At 38.8% G+C, this 24,754-nt stretch overlaps 2 protein-coding genes across 2 annotated transcripts in view; one reads left to right on the top strand and one right to left on the bottom strand.

Moving 5' to 3' along the window:
* Positions 1-22,043, bottom strand: part of opn4a (opsin 4a (melanopsin)) — a 45,070-nt gene extending 23,027 nt beyond the window's left edge. The window contains exons 1-7 of the mRNA XM_017462838.3: positions 21,756-22,043; positions 11,058-11,200; positions 10,376-10,509; positions 8,835-9,038; positions 7,332-7,503; positions 6,645-6,806; positions 6,197-6,304 (exon numbers count right to left, since the gene is read on the bottom strand). Coding sequence (XP_017318327.1) covers positions 6,197-6,304; positions 6,645-6,806; positions 7,332-7,503; positions 8,835-9,038; positions 10,376-10,509; positions 11,058-11,200; positions 21,756-21,920 — 1,088 coding nt within the window. The 5' untranslated portion in view covers positions 21,921-22,043. The remainder of the gene's footprint in view (positions 1-6,196; positions 6,305-6,644; positions 6,807-7,331; positions 7,504-8,834; positions 9,039-10,375; positions 10,510-11,057; positions 11,201-21,755) is intronic.
* Positions 1,146-2,450, top strand: LOC128628624 (kelch-like protein 10). The gene is made up of 2 exons (XM_017462854.3): positions 1,146-1,476; positions 2,004-2,450. Exons 1-2 carry the CDS (start codon positions 1,208-1,210, stop codon positions 2,320-2,322), a joined length of 588 nt encoding a protein of 195 aa, XP_017318343.2. The 5' UTR covers positions 1,146-1,207; the 3' UTR covers positions 2,323-2,450.
* Positions 22,044-24,754: the final 2,711 nt, after the last annotated feature.

Genomic DNA, 24,754 nt, shown 5'->3' with positions numbered 1-24,754 from the left:
CTGTGTGCTGCCTTGCTTTACAAATATCTGCTTTCTGTAAGTATAATCTACAAACAAGACACAGTGTGTGATCTGATGTAGCTGGTCTGTGTACCTTTTTTCTCATTCTATTGTCATATCAGTAACAGAAATAAAAAGTCTCTGACTCTGAATATATCCCTTAGAGCGGACACTACGCTCCGTGTAATTACAGCCGGATCGGTTTAGTACTTGTGCATGCTCTAAACACGACCAGTTTCTCTTCTAAAACACTGTCACGTTTTCCCCATCACACACATGGAAGAAGAACAGAGTAAGGTATGCGAGTATTGTTGAGGAATATGAATATATAGATAAATGGTTAGATAGACGATATGATTTGTTTTTGTTCTGATTTAGAAAAGACATCGACTGGCTGCAATGAACGTGTGGGTGTAAACAGAAACACAGGGTGAGTAGGTCACAGTGTGATATTAAACACGGAAGAAAAAACGGATTAACATCATTAACTTGTGCGGCTTTTACATTAAACATCATACAAACGCAGGGCTCACCTCTGAACTGAATAGACTGGACGCACTCGTCTGATCACCTCAAGGATTGTTTTAAAGATGCTTGTAATGTGTTCTATTTTTGTTGTTGTTGTTGTTTTTACAATCTTTTGTGTGACACTTAAATGTGAATTTCTTGTCTTCATGTTTGAGCCTCCTGTAGAATAGTTTTTATTATCTAATTGCTAGATTTAATGACTGGATTTATTCATTTATTATTTTTGTTGAGTTCTTTTGCATTTCAAGAGTTAAGACTGATTGCAGCAAGAGGAAACATGGCATGTTGTACGTTAAACAATGAGAATTCTTTGTCTTTCTTTTTTAACAAGTAAAAATGTAAAAAAAAAAAAAAAAAAAATCTGTAAAGTTCTGTAATATATTCAGCCAGGTGAATGTAGTGCTTCCAGGTTTATTATAATAGCAATGTCATTATAATATACTGTGTTTGATGTTGGGCAATTTAAATTAAACACTAATCATGAAATCATGTAGTCATGTAGTTTGAGGCCACAGCTTAGTGACATAAAGCAGAGGGTTTATTTAACAGGCTTCTCTCCGATAAATAAAAAGTACAGCAATAATAATAATAATAAAAACAATGTCCCTCAAAAATAAATAAATAAATAAGAGAAGCTACCGTTGATTCTGAGATCCTTCACTAGGAGCTGATTCTAAGAATGCTGGAATTCCGTGGTGCTGGAGTTCTAGAAGTTCCGGTCTTTATAAAACAGCCCTGTGTGAACGCTCATCATCATCACGGCCTTTTAGAAGAAAATTACAGGTCGGATAGGAGTTCTGAGAGAGAGATGAGTGCAGCCATGACACTGTGCGGTGTGCTGAACAAGATGCGGTTGAAGGAGGAGCTATGTGACGTGGTCCTCAGAGTGGACGAGGTGGAATTCAAGGTCCATAAGATCATCCTCTGTGCGCGCAGCCCGTATTTCCGGTAAAAGGAAGAAAAACCCAATCACATTTATTCTTCAAAGTGTTAGCTAATGGGCAAAAACTATACAGCAGATGAGTGAAGGGTGAAATGATGTGTCTAAAAAGAGAAAATTGAGTAATAAAAAAACGATATAATACAGTAGCTAATAAGTAGAGTAAAATAAAACCAGTTCATAACTAGACAGGAAATTCAGTAAAACTTTCACATCATCACCATAGCAACTCGTGATGCACTGACATTACAATAATTCACTGATGTACAGTGTTTGTAAATACACAGATCCTCTTTAGTTGTTGCTAATACCATCATCAACACCATTGTACATCATCTCGTGTTTGTACTGTACCTGAGCGAACACACTTAATCGGCTAGGGTTACCCTGATTGACAGGCCAAGAGACACGCCCTGCATTTAAACTCTCTCAAACTACAGCTTTCACATCATCATCATCAGGATTCCAATTCGTGATTTCCAGACTATAGAGCAAACTATTGTTCCTAATATGTTTCCTCTTCCTGATATTCCAGAGCCCTGTTCACGAAAGGGAGCAGCTCGGAGCAGAAGGTGTACACCATGACGAATGTATCTCCGGACATCATGGAGCTTATAATCCACTACATCTACACCAAGGAGATTCGAGTCACCACTGATAACGTGCAGGCTCTGTTGGTCATGGCCGATTACCTGTTCATGCGAGACCTTGTTCGTGACTGTTGTGACTTCCAGAAAGCACATCTCAGCCCAGAAAACTGCTTAGGGATTTGGCAGTACGCCGACGTTCACTCGTACAACGTGCTGCAGGATCATTCCTACAGCTACTTGTTGCATGTCACGGCCTGGACATGAATATCGTCTGCGGTGCGTTGAGCTGCTATGTGATATCCGGGCTTCCTGACGTACACCGTCGCGTACGATGACCTTCTCTAGACGTGGAGCTTTTAAAAACGCTATTAAACTACATCCCATTGGCAGAACCTCTGTCTCTGGCTGTTTTATTTCAAACAAGTTTATTTGTGGAACCGTTCCGGAGAGGTGAGGGGGCGCTAAACCATCTGTGGCTGTTAAAAATCATTTCAAAATCAATGATCGTTTGAACCATGACTCACAAAAAACCCCACAAAACTTTATTACAAACTTTATCTTTTTATTGCAGTCCACATCTTGCTTTTAGCCCCGTACCCATAGCAAAGTGAACAATGGCATGTTTTTTCATTAATGTTTGAAAATTTTTGTTAAAAAAACTCCTTCCCTTGGTCAGTTTGTAGTTTTTTGGTGACTCTACCTTCCTTTACAATGGAATCAAAGGCTTTAGTTACCTCGAGTCCGGTCTTGTTTCGTAACACACGTACTCAGGCATATTTGGAGCAAATATCTATGCACGTGGTCATAAATTTCACGTCGTCATTACTCTCTGACAGGTTGCTCATATCGACTAAATCAGCTTGCCATTGTTCATCAATGTTCTTGACAAAATCCTTTTAAACTTTATAGATACTGGTTTATGTAGACTGTATGCATCCTGCTCTGCTAACCAGTTTTTTATTTCAGTATCATTAGCTCTTTTACCGATTTTCTCAACAATAGCTCTTTGCAAACTCTCAACGGCACCGTACGAACCAGGGTCTGACAGCATATAATATATATTCTTCATCAATCGTTCAGTCATTTTCGAGTGTCAAGACAAGAATGATCAAACGCAAGTGTAGATTAAGCATTTTATCTCAGAACACGTGAACATGGTATTACGTATTCAATCAAAGTGACATTTTCCTTTCTAAGCAATTTTACATCACACACAGGTTTACACACAGGATTAGTTTTACATTCAAACGTTTGAGCAAAACATGTAAGATAAAACGATACACGCAAGTGTGTAAAGGACACACGTTATTTACGAATGTCTTCAGCATTTTGTTTTGTTTGGCTTCAAGCTTTTCTCGCAGTCAGAATAGACGTGGCGTGTTTTGAAGTTTCCCCATGTATGCGGTGGGTCAGCGGGTTCCAGAGATGAGTGAAAGGTCCAGTAGTCCACAACGTCTTCGTACACCTGCTCGTTGAAAACGTCTTTGGTTTTCTCTTTGACCTCGTTCAGCACGGTTTTGATGTGAGACTCATCTGGCAGTTCACACACAATGGCTTCGGCGATACCTTGAATTTTTTCCAGGGATGGGGTGTGATTGATATCACACAATTTCAGACCTCTTGCCAACGTGTATTTGAACCACGGTTTAAACAGTTTTTTCAGCAATCTGTAGGTGTTTAGGTGCAGATAGTACTCGTCAGGACCGAACAAACACGAGTGTTGGAGTCGACTCGGATGATCGAGCGCGCAGCCGTGGCAGTTGTCCTTCAGATGTCGTTGGATAATTCTGTCTCGCAGTTCTTCCGTAACCGCACGGTTTCATCGTTCGTTGTCAGAAAGGTCAGATTTCTTTTTCCTAGGTTTTCGCCGTCATCCAAAACCCGAACTGGTCACATCATCATCCAGGGTAGCATCAGAGTTGTAGAAACGGGGCTGATTGCTTGTTGATGCTCAGAGTGCTTTGACTCGATATGAAGTCAGACTCATTTTTATAGGTCATGCGGGAGGAGTCTTGGAGAAGGTGGAGTTTCTGCTCAAGAGTAGTATATTGACGATCTCAGAAGAGATCTTCTAGCCTTACTTTTATTTTCGCTGTTTCTTTGCTTCTTCCAAATTTTTGGAATAGTTCATCAATTTATTGGAAGTAGCATTCTAGATCGTGCCAGCTGGTTCATTCATACCTCACTTCACAGTTCTCTTTGTTATCAGGTGTGTCGTCACTGGTTAATACAGCAATACAGTGCAGTGAAACCTGGTTCTTGGAGAAATTTGTTGCGCTAATGTGGTATTTACATTGCAGATGTACTGCACCATTTATGCCTGTACGCATCCGGGGGAAAGAAGTCCATTCTAACAATGTAGTCAAAATCCTTACGCCATTTTCTGAACTTTTTCCAGTCACCCTCGCCAAAAGTTACGGTCTCTGTAGCACGGCTCCAGTGGACGTGACCCGGGACCAAGAACTTGAAACGCACAACGTCTCCTTTTTCTGCATCGAAAAAAATCCGGCTGTACAACCGTTTGACATTACGCAATACTGAATCTTTTCATGCTCTAAAATTTTTTCTAATCTTCCCAAAAAAGAGTGAACTTTTTTTGGTGCATTAGGGCAAGCTATGTTGAAAGCTCATACACATTGTGTTGTAAGTACAAAGTATTTTAAATCAAGAGGGTGGGTTTTTCTTCTTCTCCTATAAACTTATGGTGTATATACCGCCACCTACTGGATGTAGCGTTTTGATTGGTCAGGGGGTATCTTCTCTGTGGGTGTGTGTGTGTGTGTGTATGTGTGTGTGTGTGTGTGTGTGTGTGTGTGTGTGAACGCAACAGATTACAACAAACCTTTACTATATAAACCATTATCCATTTTTAACAACTGTTAAGAAAATGACGGTTGGTGAAGACCTACATCTGTTAAGATAATGACGGTTGCTAATAACCTTTAATGACATAAGTGTAGACCATATATAATATTATCTTTGGTGTGATTCTCTCAACATAATATGATTGCTTGATCTAAGTGCAGACCATAAGTGCTGAATATGTGTATCATTATCTTTGATATACAACTCTCAACATAATTAGGTTTCATGATGACCGTTAACAACAACTGTTAAGAACATGACGGTTGGTAATGACCTTTGACCTGTCAACATAATTATATTTGATGATGACCTTTGACTGAGACCTGTCACATCCAACTATCCAATTTGTGATGTACGAAATATACAAAGTATCTCTCTCTCTTATGCCTATAAGGGCAGGCGCCTCCGGATCCCTCCTCGGGTTTGAGGTCACTCAACCAGGAGTGTGTCTACTTCATGGGCAGTCCTACATGGGGTCCCTCTTTCAGATATTTGCACATCATGGGCATCAACCTGCACATTTGCAAGATTTTATAGGGTGAATGTGATCTCGCACAACCCAGTGGCTACAGCCATTTTTTCCCCGGCTTCACAGCCGTTGTTAAGTGGCACGTAGAACTTCCTCGTGACCTTGTTGGTATTAGTCATCCAGGTGCTGAAAGCACCTCTCTGGCGGTCAGTAGAAATGAAATAGAATGATGGTTACGTATGTAACCGCAGTTCTATGAATTTCGGATGACCGCCAGGGCTTGGCAGTCACTCGGAAGATTCGCAAGAAGATTGCCAAGAGGTCGTTTCTGGGGTGAACGTGCGTTTAGTACCGGGGCAAAAGGCACACGTCACCCAGGTCACAGGTGACTTTGTTGATATAAACACTCGACCTGCACGTACACGTGATGGACATCCAGGTGCTGAAAGCACCGCCTCTGGCAGTCATCTGAAATTCATAGATCCGCGGTTACATACGTAACCATCGTTTTGGTGGCTGCTTTGTTAAGCCATGTTTAGAGTTACAGGATGCAATTACATGCAATTAAAAATAAAATTAGTTCAACAAATCCCAAAGAAACCTTATCCTGGTTTTGCTATTTGACTTACTTGTGGCCTTCAATTTATATTCAAGTTAATTTCTAGTCAAATGTGGAGTGGGGAAACCCCAAAGGGAAGCCTTTCATACCTATGCATAAAGAAGAAATGAATTAATAAATATATTTTTTTTAGCTTACTGAAGGATGAAAGTGCTCACGGGAGGATGAAGGGACTTTGTTAATACCTGTATTTGGGGTGAGTGATGGCGTAAATGATAGGATTGTGGATTGCTGAAGCTTTGGCTATCACAGCTGGCACTGACTTCATATATGGTGTCAGCATATCAGCATACCTATAAGAAAATACACAGACAAAGACTTATAAAAGGTCATTTTGTGAATTTGGTGTTTGTGATCTGAATTCTATTGAACTTTTTTTTTGAAACATAAAAATTGAATGCCATTTGATTCAGCTTAAGTCCGAAAAGGAATTGACTGGAATTTTAATAGCTATAAGTAACTTGAATTGAAAATGGTCCATTATTGTATTTTGTGCCAAGGCTGTCCAATGAGTTAACTAGAAAGAAATAATGTCTTAGATTTTAAAATAACTTTTCTTGAAGTAATCATTTCAAGTCTAAAGTTTAAGACTGCATTGTGCATATGTATGTGTGTGCGCGCGTTTCTAATTACCCAGCAAATGCTGTTAGGGCAACAACTGAATAGGGAGACCAGGAGATGACATACAACATGATGACAATCAGGGCAACTTTGGCCATTTTCCACTCTTTCTTCATCTTGTTGAATCTCTTCACTGTGTGCCTGTTATTGTGCCTGTTCATCTTCGTCACGTCTCTTTTGCAAACAGAGAAATAACATTAGATTCTGGTTAAGGGCTAAGTGGATGCACTCTATGGCACAATTTAATATTAGCCCTCATTCATAGACACAAGTGGTGATTTGAGCACAAGGAAAGATGCATGAAGGAATCAGTGTCTGATTCACAAAACTGTCATACAGCATCAAAATGATCCAAGTACAAATAATGAATCAGCTTCAGCTGCGTGGGAACAAATTCTGCTCCATATTTACATGCCCTATGTGTATATACCACAAACTACTTCACTTTCAAAAAACATCAAATTAGTTATTTACATGAAACATTAATGAATTATGCAGGTATTGTGACAGTCAGCCAATAAAAGCAAAAATATCCAGCAGAGATCAGTCTGAGTCTTTAAACTAAGGAAAATTTAATTTCAGTGAAGCTGAGTTAGAGGTATGGCCAAGGTTGCTGCAAATGAAAATATAAAATAAGTCAAAAAAAAAAAACAACCTTTAAATAAAATTACTGTTGTGCTAACTTTGTTTTGTACTTACTGATTACTGTTACGAATGGCACGGAAGATGAAGACGTAGCAGTAGACGATGATGATGAGCGGTATGAAGAAGACAGAGATGAAGAGCAGCATTGTGTATGCCCGCACTGAGGGAGTAAACGTCATGTAATCCCATGTACAAGAAGTCATCAGACCTTCAGGAACATAGGCACCTAATGACAAAGAAAGAGAAGAAAAAGAATGAGTGAGTGAGTGAGTGATTGAGAGAGAGAGAGACTGAGACTGTTGACATTGTCTATTGTTAGCTTTCATTGATGAGAACTATATAACATTTACATTCCCTCTTGTTATTCTCATGCCAAAATCACAAAAAATACAAAATAAATAAATGGATGAACCTGAACAAAACACAACTGTTAAATGAAGGAAATATGCCATCATTTTATTTATTTTTTTTGGTCACTGAAACCTTATCAAAACTGGAAAACATTAGAAACATAAACAGAAGCATTTAAAATGCTGTAAGGCTACCGTCTTACTCTTCCTAAATTCAAGCATCACTGAAGTTTTTTTTGTGCAGGTAACAACACTGGCCTATATTTGGCCTATTTTCTTTTAATGTGTTTGTTTCCCTTCCCCCTTCCTTCTCTTTCTGTCATTTTGGAGGACTAATGCTGACACACTTATCAGTACAGACAGAGCAAACAAGACAGACAGAGCGGACATATGACTCCTACAGCAAGCTTTATCTTGGCACTGAGACTCAAAGACACGTGCTGCAGGGACCGATGCATCAGCCAAGCCTGCTAAGCTTGCACCATCACTGTCACCAGTAAGCCATCAGTAGCCTCCATCCATGAAGACTGTAAAGTCTTATCCACAGACAACACATAGTATGCAAAGCCTGTCATTACCTTCTGTTTCACATCCCAAGGATTAGACTGGATAAAAGTGATATAAGACCCATAAATGTCTCTTTTGGAAATACGCAGTTGTGCACCAGCACCTGTTCTTTAACATGAGGTGGATGTGCAGTTAATATTACTTTTAGGGACAGATAAAGTTAATAGGACTGCCAGGAAATCACAGATTGACCCCAAGTGAACATGTTCCATTACGTAAACCAGTTTGTAAGAAACTGGTCAGGTGTTTAAGTTAGGAATACCATTTTAGACTTGTGTTTATGCTAAAACAGGTCTTGGCAGGTGGTAACATTAATGCCATTTTCCATGGGTTGGGAAATAGCACTGTAAAAATAGATTTGATAATGAAAATAGCAACTGAAAATCAAATTAGTCAATAGCTACTGTTATACCGCTACAATTCACTTGTGCTGGCAAGAAAATACAGCCACAGTTTGCCATCATTTCAGTGTGTTAAACTGGAATCCAGAGATCTTTATATATATATATATATATATATATATATATATATATATATATATATATATATATATATATATATATATGTGTGTGTGTGTGTAGAAGAGTGACTGCATCATTGGAAAAGACACATTCAACAATTCTTCCCTCGAAATACTCACTCCAGCCAAAGAAGGGTGGCAGGCTCCAGCCCAGAGAATACAACCAGGCACATGTCAGGACAAGTAGTGCCCTCTTCTCAGACAGCATGCCAATGGAGCTCAGGGGTCGCGTGATGACAAAGTAGCGATCTACAGCGATGACCATGAGAGTGATCATGGAGCAGATCCCAAACAGAGCCCCACAGAACGCATACAGCTCACAACCTGTGCAGGGACGCAGAGCAACATGTCATCAGGTGTAACTGTTGATCAGGAGTTGCACTATATTTTAGTCACATATGGACTTTCCAGTCAGAAGCTTTTCAGCATGGGAGGAACAAGGGTCAAGAATCACAAACATAATTTGTAGAATTCCAGAGCAATTTTGATTGATTTCATACAAATGAAGAAAAGCTCATATGAGCTTGCTTGTGAGAAACTTATGAAACCATGTTGACTTTTCTGCTATTACTTTACAGCTATCAGGTGATTTCTCTTCCCTAAGCCAGGGACATCCTGTTAGGTTAGAGAGAACCTAGATCTTATGCACACATCTACATAGAAGGCATAATCCAAGGCAGTAAGCACTGTTCTATATCTCCCTCAAGACAATCTGCAATAGTCTGATTTTAAAAATTATATTAGGCTATGATACAGTATTTTTATGATCAGGTTCTTTATATACAATATATTTCAGTCTGGTTCTGTGAGATTGCAGTAGGGAGACATTGCCAGTGGTAAAATACTAGCTCCTGCCATGTGAAGTGGATAAGGCTTCCATGCTAATACATTCAAGGATATTCTGACCTGGGATAAAATCCAGGGATAGAAACCACTCTGAATAGACAAGAACACAGGCCACTGAGATTCAGTGTGATGTGCATGACACTCAAAACCTGAGCAGCAAATCAGTGGCAAAATTCAACTCAAATGAGGCTTAGGTCCCCAAAACTTGAGAAATGATTACAATAATTAAGATTTTAATTCAGATAAGTGCTGATATTTCAAGAGCAACATGAAGCTAAGTTTCATGGAATGCTAACCCATAACATGCTAACAGTCAACATGTTATATGACTAATCTGAACAACAACAGCAAAACCAAAGCCTTAAGTCGCACTCAAAAGTAAAATCTGAGAATAAAGATTCTTTTCCTGACAGCTCATCAAAAGTTAACTCAACGAATAAAACTAATTCACACGCAGAACTTTTTAAAATCAGAGCTCACTATGTCTGTGTAGAAGTGTGAAGTTTGTGGCCAGAAAAGTGTGCAAAAGGTAACAAACCGACATCCCTGTAAAGCTGCTCTCAGCCTCAGGTACTCCGACCACAGCACACAGAGCGCCTGAAGCTGAGAATAGCTTTAAAAGGATATCAATTCATTGATGAACCCAGGCAACACAACTAGTACAATAGTGATTGATGTGTTGAAGTATTGCGTAAATGTTGTACAAGTGTCTGTGGGGATTTGTCTATTGTAATTCATTAGGCTGTCAATAGTAAAAAGAATAAGGAAAAGGAAAAGTTTATTTTAAAAAATCCATTTTAATCAGTAGCTCTCACCTTTCTCTCCAAAGATCCATCTCTTGTGCATGCTGGTTATGAAGAATATTGGAGTCTGGGTGGCACACATGAAGAAGTCTGTGATGGCCAGGTTTATTATAAACATGTTGGCAGGTGTCCTTAGAGTACGACTCCTACAAGCATGCACACACACACACACTTTTCTTTTTGATACCTGTCTAGATCACCGTCATGCAGCATTAAAGTTACATTGACACTTGCTCACATGATTCACCTTAGCACAGACCCAGAGAGAGAGAGACACTTTCAGAGAGGACTTTCTGCATCTGCTGCCCCACGCAGTTCATTATTTAATCATGACTTGAAAAGCAAAATGTCCTTTCATAACTGAGCATACCAACTCAAACCAGACATCTAAATGAATAACAACAGAATGCTTCACAATGTAATGATTAACGACAGATAAGTTGGATCAATATACCGTACATGCCGAAATGCTGAAGTGCTGATGTGCAACCTGAAGTAGGCATTAAAACAGATCAAACTTAATAAAACTTTCATTGGTTGTCAACTAACCCTCCTACCGAGATCTGTAGGGGTCTAAAAGAAACACCACACACCACCTTCAGCTGTTAATCTAATAATTTCCTTCAGAAAACCATGGCTGACTAATTGAAACGTGGTTTGAGTTGGTGAAACACTCGGCAGGAGGGTAGCTTACCTGGTGAATGCGTAGATGACCAGAAAGTTGCCCATGATGCCGGTGATGCCGATGGCGAAGATTACACCACCAATAGTGTAGTGTGCGTGATCAGGGATGTCTACTGTGGGGAAAGGCTGAGGGGGCTGATGCACCACAGCAACCTCCAAACACAAGCAGGAGATGGCACACTTATTAACAATTTCATAATGATATTTGTGTTGACAAACCATTTAAAATCCTCTAGCAGAGTTAACGAAAGTCCACCCAAGCTTGCATATGGACACAAGCAGTGACACTGAGGGGAACAGCGGAGACATCTGATGGATTTTTATATTTTGCACATTGTGTTCCCCCAAATTAAAATGGCAGGAAACTGCCAACAATTCACAATAGAGCATTCTTGCATAAGATTATTAAATAAATACCGTGGGCAATTTGTTTGACGGAGACATGTTCATGTTTGTACACTTTATCAGAAGACTTGAAGGAAATCAGGCATCATCAACTATACACAAAATCTGGAAATACACTGGTAAACTTTTTGGGAAATCATGATAATGTTGTTCATTTAGATTCCCATGTAGCCCTCAAAAGTCCCTTCTTTACCAAGGATATTTATCAATGCCTCATTATGGGTCAAATTGAAGCGGTGATTCAACTAATTAAAAAAGAATGAATGTAAACTACTTGGTATCATTTCATAAAGCTAACTTCTGCGTTATGAATTTCTGACCTTCTTCATGGCATTCATATTCATATTTCCTACTCATTCAGGAACAGTGCAGCTTGAAAATAATATTGAAAATCTATGTGCTGAGTTCTTGTTAGTGTCTCATTATATTGGTGTATCATTCTCCTTTACCATCCTCCACATCAATCTTCCTCACACCCCCCCCCATCTCATTTCAGGATCCGAGATGAATTGTAGCAGCCTTTTGTCACTTCTGTTCTGCTTAGGTCTGCTAACCCCTGATGCTGAGGAATAACAGGACGACAAAAACAATTTCCTTTAGCCTTGATACCAAAGGCCAACAGGGAGAAAATAATGTCTCTGAGGACAACAATAGGACAACGACGGCTGTCTGCTCCGCCTCTAGCGTACAATATATACAGCAGGTCTCTTTATTTCCAAAATACACAATTTTCAAGTAAACGTATACAGTAATTTTTTTTTTCTTCAAAGTATGGGGAATTGGATCGTATCTAATTAAAAAAGACAGCATAATCACGTAAAACATTTTACTTCACAGAGACAATGGTGGTGGACATTTGGTGTGTTAAAGCGCTGGTAACCATCCAGGAGTAAGAGATGGAGATGGTGCAGTCCTACAGGTGCCTAGAGGTCTAACTGAACTGTAGATTGGAAGGGACAGACAACACCGAGGATTATACAAGAAAGGAAAGAGCAGGCTCTTATTCCTAATAAAGAGATACAGGGGTTGTTCTATCAGTCAAGCACCTCAATAAGCTGATCCGAAAGGTTAACTCCATCACAGGACTGACATTAGACTCATTAGAAACAATCATAGAGAAGAGGATGGTAGTAAACCGCAGAGCTCATTATGAGCAGTTCTGCCCATCTTCTCCATGACACTTTTTTCAGGAGCAAATTTAGCTCTCGGCTCATACCACCATGGGGTTCACGGAAGCACTATTGGTGGTCATTTCTACCAGCTGCTCTCAGGATCCACAACATCTCCTCCCAGTGGGATGCAACCCTAGCTTCTCACAATGAATGAACAACTGGACAGTATTTATTCCAGATCCACACCGTCCGGTTTCTTGGCGTCCTTATCTCTGCAAACATCTCCTGGACGGACAACATCACAGCGGTTATCAAGAAGGCTCAAACGCGGCTACACTTCCTGAGGGTTCTCAGGAAGTACAATCGGGACTCCAATCTGCTGCTGATCTTCTACCGCTCGTCCGTCGAGAGCCTGCTGACATACTGTATCACGGTGTGGTACGGTAGCTGCACCGCAGCAGACAGGGAGAGGCTTCAGAGAGTAGTAAGAGCAGCACAGAAGATCATTGGCTGCCCTCTCCCCTCCCTGATGGATATTTACACTTCCCGTTGCCTCAGCAGAGGAAAAACCATCATTAAGGACAGTTCTCACCCTGGCTTCGATCTGTTCAATCTGTTGCCCTCAGGGAGACGTTACAGGTGCATCAAAACAAGGACTAGTAGATTTAGGAATAGTTTCTTCCCGAAAGCTATTACCATGATAAACAAACACATGTACTGAGTTCACAGCATATGTATATAGTGTCTCAAAACTGTGCATTTCATAGTACCTCCCCCATCCACCCTAATATCTATCTTGCATATCTATCTTGCATATCTTGTATATTTATTTTGTTTATTTATCTTGTTTATTTATCTGTGTATTTATCTGTTTATTCTTCTTGTGTATTGAATGTACATGTTTGCACGGAACAAAAAGGAGTGGCTCTTAATTTCATTGTACATATGTATAGTGACAATAAAAGGCATTCATTCATTCATTCATTCATTCATTCATACACACACATGCAATACATACATGGATCACCACCATTTGGTTGTTGTGAATGAATGAATGTCTGGTGCTGCTATTCTGCACCAATTTTGTTACTGTTATACTGATGTTTTTATTCTGACGCTGTCCTTCTTATTATAGGACACTGTATTTTTGTGCATAAATACTGATGTCTCTTTGCACTGTTAATTGTCAATCAGACCTTACAAGATTTTGTGGAGTTTTTTTGGGGGGATTGTTGCAGCCAAAAATAGTTGATTTTGCTGCATATTTTTTGAAAATTTGCGATGCACCTTGCAGAGTTTTTTGTGTGTTTTTTTGCGGAAAACTACTTAAATTTATGAAATTGCAAGTGCATGAAATTATTCTTTCGCAGTGATTTTTGTTGGTAAATGACCCTTTTCAGCTGTACTCATGTTTGACACAGATGAATCAAAGAGGGAATGCATGTTGTGATGATGTTGCATCAGTGGTTCTCAAACTTTTCAATGTGAGGCCTGCCCTGTAGGGCGCATTCCTCTATAGCCCCCTAGAGTCATCAAATTTTTGCAATTTGTTTTTTTTTTTTTCTTCTGTATTAACTTTCTCAAATAAGAGACTACGTCCTCTATCTAAAAACATATCCATTTTAAATAGGCTTAGAGTTTATCAGTGTTGCTAACAGTACTGTACACTAGTATATCAGTGGATGTATCTGTTTGGTGACGTTTCAGCTTAGTGTGCTTTGTATAATTATTTTAATTTATTAATAGTTCTAATTTTAATGTAATAGTTCTTTAATAGTTTTTTTAATCATAGTTCAAAGGTTGACAATCCCGACTTACATATAGGTAAAAGTAATTTTTTTTTTAAATAAAAAATTCTATGCAGTACCCCTGGCTCCAGCTCCCTGGGATAGGCTCCAGGTTCCCCGCGACCCTGAAAAGGAGTAAGCGGTTGAAGATGGATGGATGGATGGACCCCTGGCTCCATCTGGCCCCCAGTTTGAGAACGACTGGGTTACATGACACATCTTGACCCAAATCTGTGGAAAACCTGCAGTCAATTTTAAAAATAGGAGGCTCCTCTGAATTTTGCGGAGTTTGCTTGATTTTTGCGTTAATTTCTGTGATCACAAAATCGTGAAATCCTGGAGGGACTGATTAATATACAGTATGTTGAATGTTATACCTTTGTCTAATACATCAATGTCCCTTACTACTGTAGCCCCCAAATGTCCCCCTGAGTGTTACTATAAATATATAATGGTTGCTGTTAATTCTAATTAAATCTTTAAAATAAATTTATGACATTGCTACTTCAAATTTAGCAAACATTACTACTATAATTTATTTTTGTAAACATTAAACAATTGAATCTAATTGATTCACTGACACTACATTTAAGTGTTCTATTCTTCATATACCACAGTGATTTGCCTTTCAATTTTTAATTCATTGCTGAATGAAGTACTTTTTAAAATCAATTTCTAGCTACATTTACTGTTGTGTGAACATCTGCAAAGCAAGTTAGTTCCTGTTATCCCTTAAATTATAGCCACAATAATCAGTTGTTACCTCACCAGCCCCTGTTTTTCTCTCTCTCTCTCTCTCTCTCTCTCTCTCTTTCAAAGTTCATAAGACAAAATGCCACTTGTCATATTACAGAGAACCCACAAAAATGATACAACAGAAATGTGTAATGTTAAAGTATTAATATAAACCTGTGATTTGAATTACAGCTGACATTGTCAGAGCTGTACAGTGTTGGATCTGGTGACTGGGAAGATCATCTCATTTGACTTTGAAACAAATTTGTATTTGACAGTAGAGGGTATATAGAAGAGCCATAGCCAAACAAAATTATACTTAGAAATGACATCAGCACGTATAATTGTGTTTGCTGTGCCCTGTTAGGTCAGTGACATGATTGAGTATAAAACGAGTATCTTAGAGAGGCAGAGTCTTTCAGAAGTAAAGATGGGAAGTGGTTCACTAATCTGCGAAAGACTGTGTCTACAATTTGTGCAACAATTTCAGAATAATGCTCCTCAATATAAAATTGCGAATACTATGAATATCTCAGTACATAATTTCCTCAAAAGATTCCGAGGATATGGAGAAATCTCTATGGGCAAGGGACAATGGTGAAAATCAATGTTGCATGCCCGTGATCTTCGGGCCCTCAGGCGGAACTACATTAAAAACAGGCATGATTCTGTAATGTAAATCACTGCATGAGCTCAGAAACTCCTCCAGAACTCATCATCTGTGAACACAGTTCACCATGCCATCCACAAATGCTGGATACAGCTCTATCATGCAAAGAAGAAGCCATATGTGAACATGATTCAGAAACGCTACCGTCTTCTCTGGGCCAAAGCTCATTTAAAATGGACTTAGGCAATGTGGAAAACTGTTCTGTGGTCAGACGAATCGAAATGTGAAATTCTTTTTGGAAACCATGGACGCCACGTCTTCTTAACTAAAGAGGACTAAAGATGAGAGGGACCATCCGACTTTTTATGAGCGCTCAGTTCAAAAACCTGCATCTCTGATGGTATGGGGTGCATTAGTGTCTATGGAGTGGGCAGCTTGCACATCTGGAAAGGCATCATCAATGCTGAAAAGTATATACAGGTTTTAGAGCAACACATGCTTCCATCCAGATTCCATCCCATCTTTACTTCTGAAAGACTCTGCCTCTAAGATTCTCTTTTTATATCCAATCATGTTACTGACCTGTTGTCCAGCTGTCTTTTTAGTAACACTTACTAAAGCCTTTTGTTGCCCTGTCCTAACTTTTTTGAGACGTGTTGCAGCCATGAAATTCAAAATGACCTTTTATTTCTTAAAATGGTACAGTTCCTCCGTTTAAACATTTGATATATTTTCTATGTTCTATTGTGAATAACATGAGTTTAGGAGATATAAACTTTTTATTTACTTTTTATTTACATTTTATACAGCGTCCCAACTTTTTGGGAATTGGGGTTGTAACATTGATGTTATTGAAACTACTGTTTTTTGTTCGTTTGTTAATTTATTTTGGAAGAGCCACCATACCAGGTCCCAACTCCCTTCAAAGACCACTTTGAATAGATCGGATTTCATGTTGCTTGAAAAGACTGCATGCAAATATGATTTCTTGGCACCATAAGCAAACAATCAAGAAAGAAGCACTTCTGCCCATTGGTGATTCATGGACTGCTGTTGCTAATGATAGACACCAAATGTAGAATTTATTTTCTTTCTATCTCCTCAGCTATGTGCTCTTGTGCATATACCCCCAGTCGAGTCCAGAATTAATAGCAACTCTTCAAAGATTCTTCAATAAATACACATTTTTCATATAAACAATTAGAGAAAATATACACTGAAGAGGATGGTGAGGGAGACAAAGATGATCACAAATATACTGCTTCACAATTACAATATAAAAATGTAATTAAAATTACAATTACAGTTTGCAAGGGTTGTACAAAAGAAACCTTCTTTGAGAGGAACCCACAAAATGCAGCATCTGAGCTTTGACAAACATTGTTGGATCTACAAGTGGAATTGTGTGTTATGGTCAGATGAGACCAATATCAAATATTATGGACTACATAGAAAGAAAAGCACTGGATCCCACTGCTATTTTGGTCTAAGATCTCTTGGCAGCATGAAGAATTCTGCTAAATATCAGGATATTTTAGCCTAATAAACTCTGTCAGGAGGTAAAGACTTGGCCATGGATGAATGGATACTGCTATAAACAGTCTGACTTCAAAGCATTAATGGCATTAGTAAGTTTAATCCTAATAATTAAAAATTATCCTAGTTCCTGATCCTTTTAACCTCTCAGCAGTCTTCACCACAGTCAGTTACAACACCCCCCTATCCATGCTAATAACCTCAGCATTTCTGTCAGACATCTTATCATGGAAGCCCAGCTAGAATCAAATGTTGTACATCACTGGAGATCCATTGCCATGTCAAGATCTTTTGACCTCCATGGAGAACCCTCTGATCAGGCCATCTTATAATGCAAACAACCTTGGAGTATTTCTGGACAACTATCATTCTCCCTTCATACTGCTGACCTAACCCAATCATGAAGATTTAGTCTCTAGTACATCAACGGATCGGGCTTTTTCACTCCACAGAGGTCAATCAGGCGCTTGTTCAGTCCCTTTTCATCTTGAAATTGGAATACCGCAACTTGCTCCAATCAGGTTTTCCCCTGCATGCAGTCTAAGCCTTGCAATCAGATGCTCACATCAGATTTGAAACACTGATGTTTCCAGACAAGCCATAAAATGGACCTTATCAAACTCCGCTCTGTACCACCTTCCATTCAAGCCACAAACATGGCTCGACTTTACGCACCATCCCTTATATCACAAAGAGATATGAATAATGACCCTGGTCAGTTCTGGCTCTCAGATTGAGGAATTAAATTCCCCTGGCTGACAAATGTTCAGTCAGTGACTGCCTTCAAATGAAGACTGGAGACCTACTGCAACCAATTATTCTGCACTTGACACTACATTTAAAAAAACAAAAACAAAAAAAAAACAATCTTTTTTAAATTTAACATGTACTCTATCTTGGATTAACTCATTGTACTAACTACTCTGTACTCCTTCTCAAAAACACTTCTGACAGCACATACACCCTGGCTCTATCCCTAATCTTAACTTTTGTACGTTTTCCTTAAAAAAAAAAAAAAAAAATCCTAGAGACTATATAAATGTAAACTCTTTCTAGTGGAGTAAATCATGTCTCAGAATTAAATTCACAATAGATTTGATGTTTATTTGATGAAGATACTGACGTGTTAACTGAGACTTGCAGAAAACATAAAACATCTCAAAAATCTCATTTCATAATCATTGTGCTTCAGGAAAACAAGCCAATCCTGGAGAATCACGCTTTCTTTCTTGTGTTCGGCCTAGGAAAGGACGAACTGAGGCACAGAGTAATTCATACCCTTGCACCGACTAAGAAAAGAGACAGCAGGATTTACGATATGATAAGTCACACTGATGCAGTAGACGACAGAAGAATTTGGCACACTTAAATCTCTCGATGCTGAGAGAGCTCTCTTTTATCTATAAAACAGAAAACCAGATTCTTCATGAGAAAAAAAAAAAACTTCTGAGATAGTGATTGATTACACATGTTTAAAAAGTACACATGCAGCTACAAATTCAAGGTACCTCAAAGGATGCTTTAAGTGATAACAGCTGAGTTCAAATGCAGCCCCAGCTGAAGAAGTACATGGGAACAAAAACAACACGGGGTAACAAACGTATGAAAGAAGCGATCAGAGGACTGATAGCTCTTCGGCTTTTCTCTGGTTACAACCACGCCCCTGAGAACAGCTTAGACCTACTGTGATTGCATTTCTGTGTGGTACAACTCGACTGCAACACACTGATGAAAATGAAATGCAATGCAGGGAATTGCATTTACTTCCAGTGCTAAGACAGTGTTCAAATATTTATTTTTAAAAAAAAAAAAAAATATATATATATATATATATATATATATATATATATATATATATATATATATATATATATATATATATATATATATATTTTTTTTTTTTTTTTTTTAAAGCAATCTGCTGCTGATTCCCTGTTTTTTCATTGGAGATGTAAGCGCAATGCAATAAAGATTTTACTTGTCAGTGTGGAATATTTTCTGCATGTCACTAATCCAAAGCAGTAGAGCTGTATTTCACATTTTCACTTCTGGCACAGAATCTTCTCTATATTTGTGTAGCGCAAAGCTGTTCTTTCTTCATTTTATATAGTGCCCAAAAAACTACAATTCAAAAGCCAGTTGAACCTTAAAAGGCCATTAGGATTTTTTTTTTTTAATGCATATCAAATCGTAACCACCTGCCCTGTAATATTCAAGAGGTGCAATGAAGTGCTCTAGCTCAGCCAAATTCTTCACTGTGTACCAGTAAAAGAGCTAATTACACCAGGTCTGTGATACCATACAGACTTTAAAGACAACAGTAAAAGAAATTATTATAAAAAGGTACAATTTACAAAAGATCAACTTACAATGGTAAAATGCAGTAATTACAAAGCAGTCAAGTTTCTGGGCTACACTAGACTTAGTGTATGTTGGTCTTTAATGTTGGTTTATCAAACAGAACCAGTGGGTTAAACGCTATGTGCAGGGCATTTAAATGTGCCCCAATTGCATATCTAAATACAATTTATCTTTATCTATATAAAGAATTCACTCAAGGTTACATTTAATTGTATATAACTAAGTGATAAACTCAGCAGTTGAGAAATGCTATATGTAGGTCATTCCTGTCCTTTATCTAGGCTCTGTAGACTCATGGCTTACATTTATTTTTACATTTATTCATTTAGCAGACGCTTTTATCCTAAACGACTTACAAATGAGGAAATACAAGCAAAGCGATATAGCAAGTGGAGAACAATACAAGTAGTGCTACCATGCAAGATTTTTATAATTGAGTTTTAATATTTTATATATGAGTTTCTCAAGAGCTACATCACCTCCTGCTGTCACTTACACTGAATAACAGGGGATACAGTTTAAAGTCAGCTCGCTTACACAGGATTAAAGCATGAATGGATTAAAGCATGTCAATGTCCACACAGTTAAAGATAATCCAAACATCCGCAGGTGTTACGTCCAGTCTGACATGAAAGGTACAAAACCTGAATTATATATACAGTAACCTGATTAAATAGCTAGCGAACCCAATTTCAGAACCTACTCATATTAAAGCTAGCAACAGACCATAATAAGCAACACAAATGGAGTCAATGAAAGGGAAAACAGCAAGTATGCCTGATCGCACATTGTAATGGTTAGTGCATTGAGCGCAGAACCTTGCGCGTGTAATTTGCCACAAGATGTCACACTGATGACGAAAATCTATTCGATTCTTTCTACTCACAATCAGCTTTAGGAAACACACAAAAGCAGAAATATGTAAAGCAGATTTAAGATGGATAGTTGTAACAAATCAAGGATTTTAATAAACTGCTAGTCAATTTGTGTAGGAATGTCAAACTCAGGATCTGGAAGGCTGCAGTCACACAGACATTTGGGTTTTTAGGTTGTTGTTGTTTTGTTTTTTAACAGTTCTCTGCTAACACACTAAAATCAGCTGCCTTAGCTGACATGTTTAATCAAGCAAGATGATGGATTCCAATAACAGTTTAATTTCACATGAATATGTAAATAAAGTCGTTCAGAGGATTCTGAAGAGCCGTTCCAGAGAAATTTAACCATGTGGATTTCTTTATAATGTATAGGAATCCGGGCTCATGATTTCCATATGTGTATTTCTCTATGTCATTTGGATAAAATGGTAGTAAATCTTTTCTTTTAACAACAGAATGGGAAATTCCTCCAAACAGAACTATTTTAAGAGACTGGGAAACTTAAATGACAAAATAAGCCTTTGAATTTTTTTTTTCTCTAAATGTGTATCAAGTTCTAAGACAGGTTCTAGATATTAAGATGAAAATAATGAGCAGAAATTTGGCATCTGTACCACACACTTACTGTAAACAGTTAATAAATACAGTAGCCTACACGCCTATAAAAAAAAGTGTTTTTTACGGGTGTTTGCTTAAACTCTTTTGTTTTGAGAGTTTATATTTAGTGCTGTTTGGTTAATTAAGTTCTCTGAAATTAAAAATAAAGAGAAATGTTTCAAAGCTTTTTAATGATAGTAATGTTTCAAAGCTTTTGTTAATTGTACACTCCTTAGAATAAAGAATAAAGGAGTCTTTACTTTGGACATCTCTGAGAACAACAAAGCAGTTCACTGTCAGAACTAAATTTTTTCACTGTGTTCTGTGAGAAAGAGAAATTTAGACCTATTGTTTTTTTTTTGTTTTTTTTTAATGATAAGAACCAGGGCACAAAACATCAATACATGTATATCTGTATAGAATTTGTTTAACATTGAAATGCCAGTAACTCTTTAGACCAGGGGGTTTTACTTTCAGAGAAGAACCCACAAAGCAAACCCATGGAGGAACTGATATTACTATTATACCACTGCAAAGTACACTGTCATGCTGCACGCAAAAAGTTCACAGGGTGACTATAAATTCTCCAAAATAGTACAGATTTACAGAGAAACAGTCTCTGGTGACATCTCTTCATGTGTACCGGACGCTTTAATCAGGTGAAAGAGTGCAGAGTTAGTTGTCACTCACTGTGGTGGTGGTGGGAGCTGCGGGTTCCAGCAGCAGCATGTGCTCTCTGTCCTCTGTCTCCTCGCTCCCGTTCCGCGCGCACACCATCACCTCCACCATCACTATACACACCAATGCGCGCGCTCGATCCGACACACACCGCCTCAGCGCATGTGTGTTCTGCATGTGTGTGTGTGACTGAGTTCTGCACGAGATCGTTCTCTCACAAGAAACATGACTGACAAAGAGGAGGGGTCAGGGCTCTCTTGCCTAAACGTGCCGGATTGAAAAAGGAGAGTTAGAGGGGAGCTTGAGCTCATAAGTTGCACAACAACAACAACAATAATAATTTAAAACAACAACAAAAATAACAATAATAATAATTTAAAACAACAACAACAACAACAACAAGCTGCACGGTGGCGTAGTAGTCAGCATGCTTTGCGTGCAAGTCTGGGGTTGGAGGTTCGAGTCCCACCTCCGTCCTGTGTGTGCCAAGCTCTCACCCCGCCCAGGCTTCCCCATGACTCTGTGTAGGATAAGCGATCTGGCAAATGGATAGATGATAATAATAATAATAATAATAATAATAATAATAATAATAATAATAATAATAACAACAACAACAACATCATCTCCAGAAATTAGTGGGAAAAGATTATCCAGCTGGATATTTCTTTCTATACTAATTAGAATCACAAGCCGTATAGGAAACATTACAGATGAGCAAAATAATGAATACAATGAAAATAAATGTTAAGCATACAGCAGAAACAGGCATTTTTATGAAAGCCAATTTATTATGAAAAACTGAACTATATAGATTAACATCACAGCACACTTACTGTAATATCCATCCATCCATCCATCGATCTGTCCATCCATTTTCTGTACCGCGTAACCAACACAAGGTCAGAGGGGAGCCTGGGGTCTAACCCACACACTTACACACCCATTCACACACTACAGACAATTTGGAAATGCCAATCAGCGTACAGAGCATGTCTTTGGACTGGGGAAGGCACCCGGAGTACCTGGAGGAAACCCTGAAGCACAGGGAGAACATGCAAACTCCGCACACACAGGGCAGAGGCGGGAATCAAACCCCCAACCCTAGAGGTGTGAACGTGTTAGCCACTACTGTTTGACCAACCATTGTTTTCCCCTTTCCATATACAGGTACAATACACTGTTTAAAGGATGGAGGATGAATGAATGCCTTTTATTGTCACTATACATATGTACGATGAAATTAAGAGCCACTCCTTTTTGTTCCGTGCAAACATGTACATTCAATAAACAAGAAGAATAAACAGATAAATACACAGATAAATAAACAAGATAAATAAACAAGATATACAAGATATTAGGGTTGATGGGGGAGGTACTATGAAATGCACAGTTTTGAGACACTATATACATATGCTGTGGACTCAGTACATGTGTTTGTTTATCATGGTAATAGCTTTCGGGAAGAAACTATTCCTAAATCTACTAGTCCTTGTTTTGATGCACCTGTAACGTCTCCCTGAGGGCAACAGGTTGAACAGATCAAAGTCAGGGTGAGAACTGTCCTTAATGATGGTTTTTCCTCTGCTGAGGCAACGGGAAGTGTAAATATCCATCAGGGAGGGGAGAGGGCAGCCAATGATCTTCTGTGCTGCTCTTACTACCCTCTGAAGCCTCTCCCTGTCTGCTGCGGTGCAGCTACCGCACCACACCGTGATACAGTATGTCAGCAGGCTCTCGACGGACGAGCGGTAGAAGATCAGCAGCAGATTGGAGTCCAGATTGTACTTCCTGAGAACCCTCAGGAATTGTAGCCGCGTTTGAGCCTTCTTGATAACCGCTGTGATGTTGTCCGTCCAGGAGATGTTTGCAGAGATAAGGACGCCAAGAAACCGGACGGTGTGGACCCTCTCCACACACTCACCATTAATGAAGAGGGGGGCCAGCTCAGTGTTGTGTTTTCTGAAGTCTACAATAAGTTCCTTGGTTTTCTTGGTGTTTAGAGTCAGATTGTTCTTTGAACACCAGGCTGCCAAGTTTAGGACTTCCTCTCTGTAGGCTGCCTCCTCTCCTTTTGAGATAAGTCCGGCATATAATAATTCTGGGAACTATATTTTATGACTGAATTAAGGTGTGTATATGGACATAAATGATCCTTTATTTAAAAAAAAACAAACAAAAACAAACAGTAAGTACAATCTCAGAAATAAAGGTACAAAACTGCCCTCGTCACTGGGGTGGTACTATCAAGAATACCTGGGAAGGTGCATGCGGTGTATCTTTCAGATTTTAGATTTTTTTAGATTTTAGAGCAGTTTAAAATGTCCATCAGTGTTCCTTAAGATCCAATTATGTACTGTAATTATTTTTAAAGATAGACAGATACATACTAAAGGTACAAATGATGTACTCTTGATGGTACCCCCTTAGTGACAAGAACATTTCTGAGAGCGTATTAGAAACAAAGCTTAGGTTTGCTCACCTGATTCAACACAATGTGAGACACCCTTTGGCTCGGAGGGACATGAACTCAGGGTCACTTTAAATCAGAGAGCTGTGCTGTGATATCCTGGGGAGTGGAATGTAATGCCATAATCCCCAGTGGGCTACTGCTCCTGCACATCACTGCACACTGTCATCATCATCGTCATCATCTTTTGAAGTCATACTTTTTAACAGAAGCTGCCCAGGAGCTAGAAGCAGTTCCTCATAACTTGTTTCATCCTCCAACACACTATTATTCCCAACTAACTCCGTGCATCAAGCCCTCATTTGTGTTCCAAAACAGCTTTATTTCTTAATACTACTGCTGGCTCTCTGCAAACAGAATAGGCACATGAATACAGTAGTTTCTGTGCAGGAACACTAACATCAACTAATCAGTTGAAAAGGTCAGGAACACTGTACTAAAGGAAAGTTATCACAGGGCTCCATGACACCCACATACATAAACCTTAAAGGCTTATTCCAGACTTCTTCTGTCAATTTTGATGTCAACTTGTGTCAAGTGG

Source organism: Ictalurus punctatus, chromosome 3 (assembly GCF_001660625.3).
Source record: "Ictalurus punctatus breed USDA103 chromosome 3, Coco_2.0, whole genome shotgun sequence".
Classification (NCBI taxonomy): domain Eukaryota; kingdom Metazoa; phylum Chordata; class Actinopteri; order Siluriformes; family Ictaluridae; genus Ictalurus; species Ictalurus punctatus.
The sequence above is the reverse complement of the archived record's forward strand: the minus strand, read 5'-3'. Positions and strand labels throughout refer to the sequence as shown.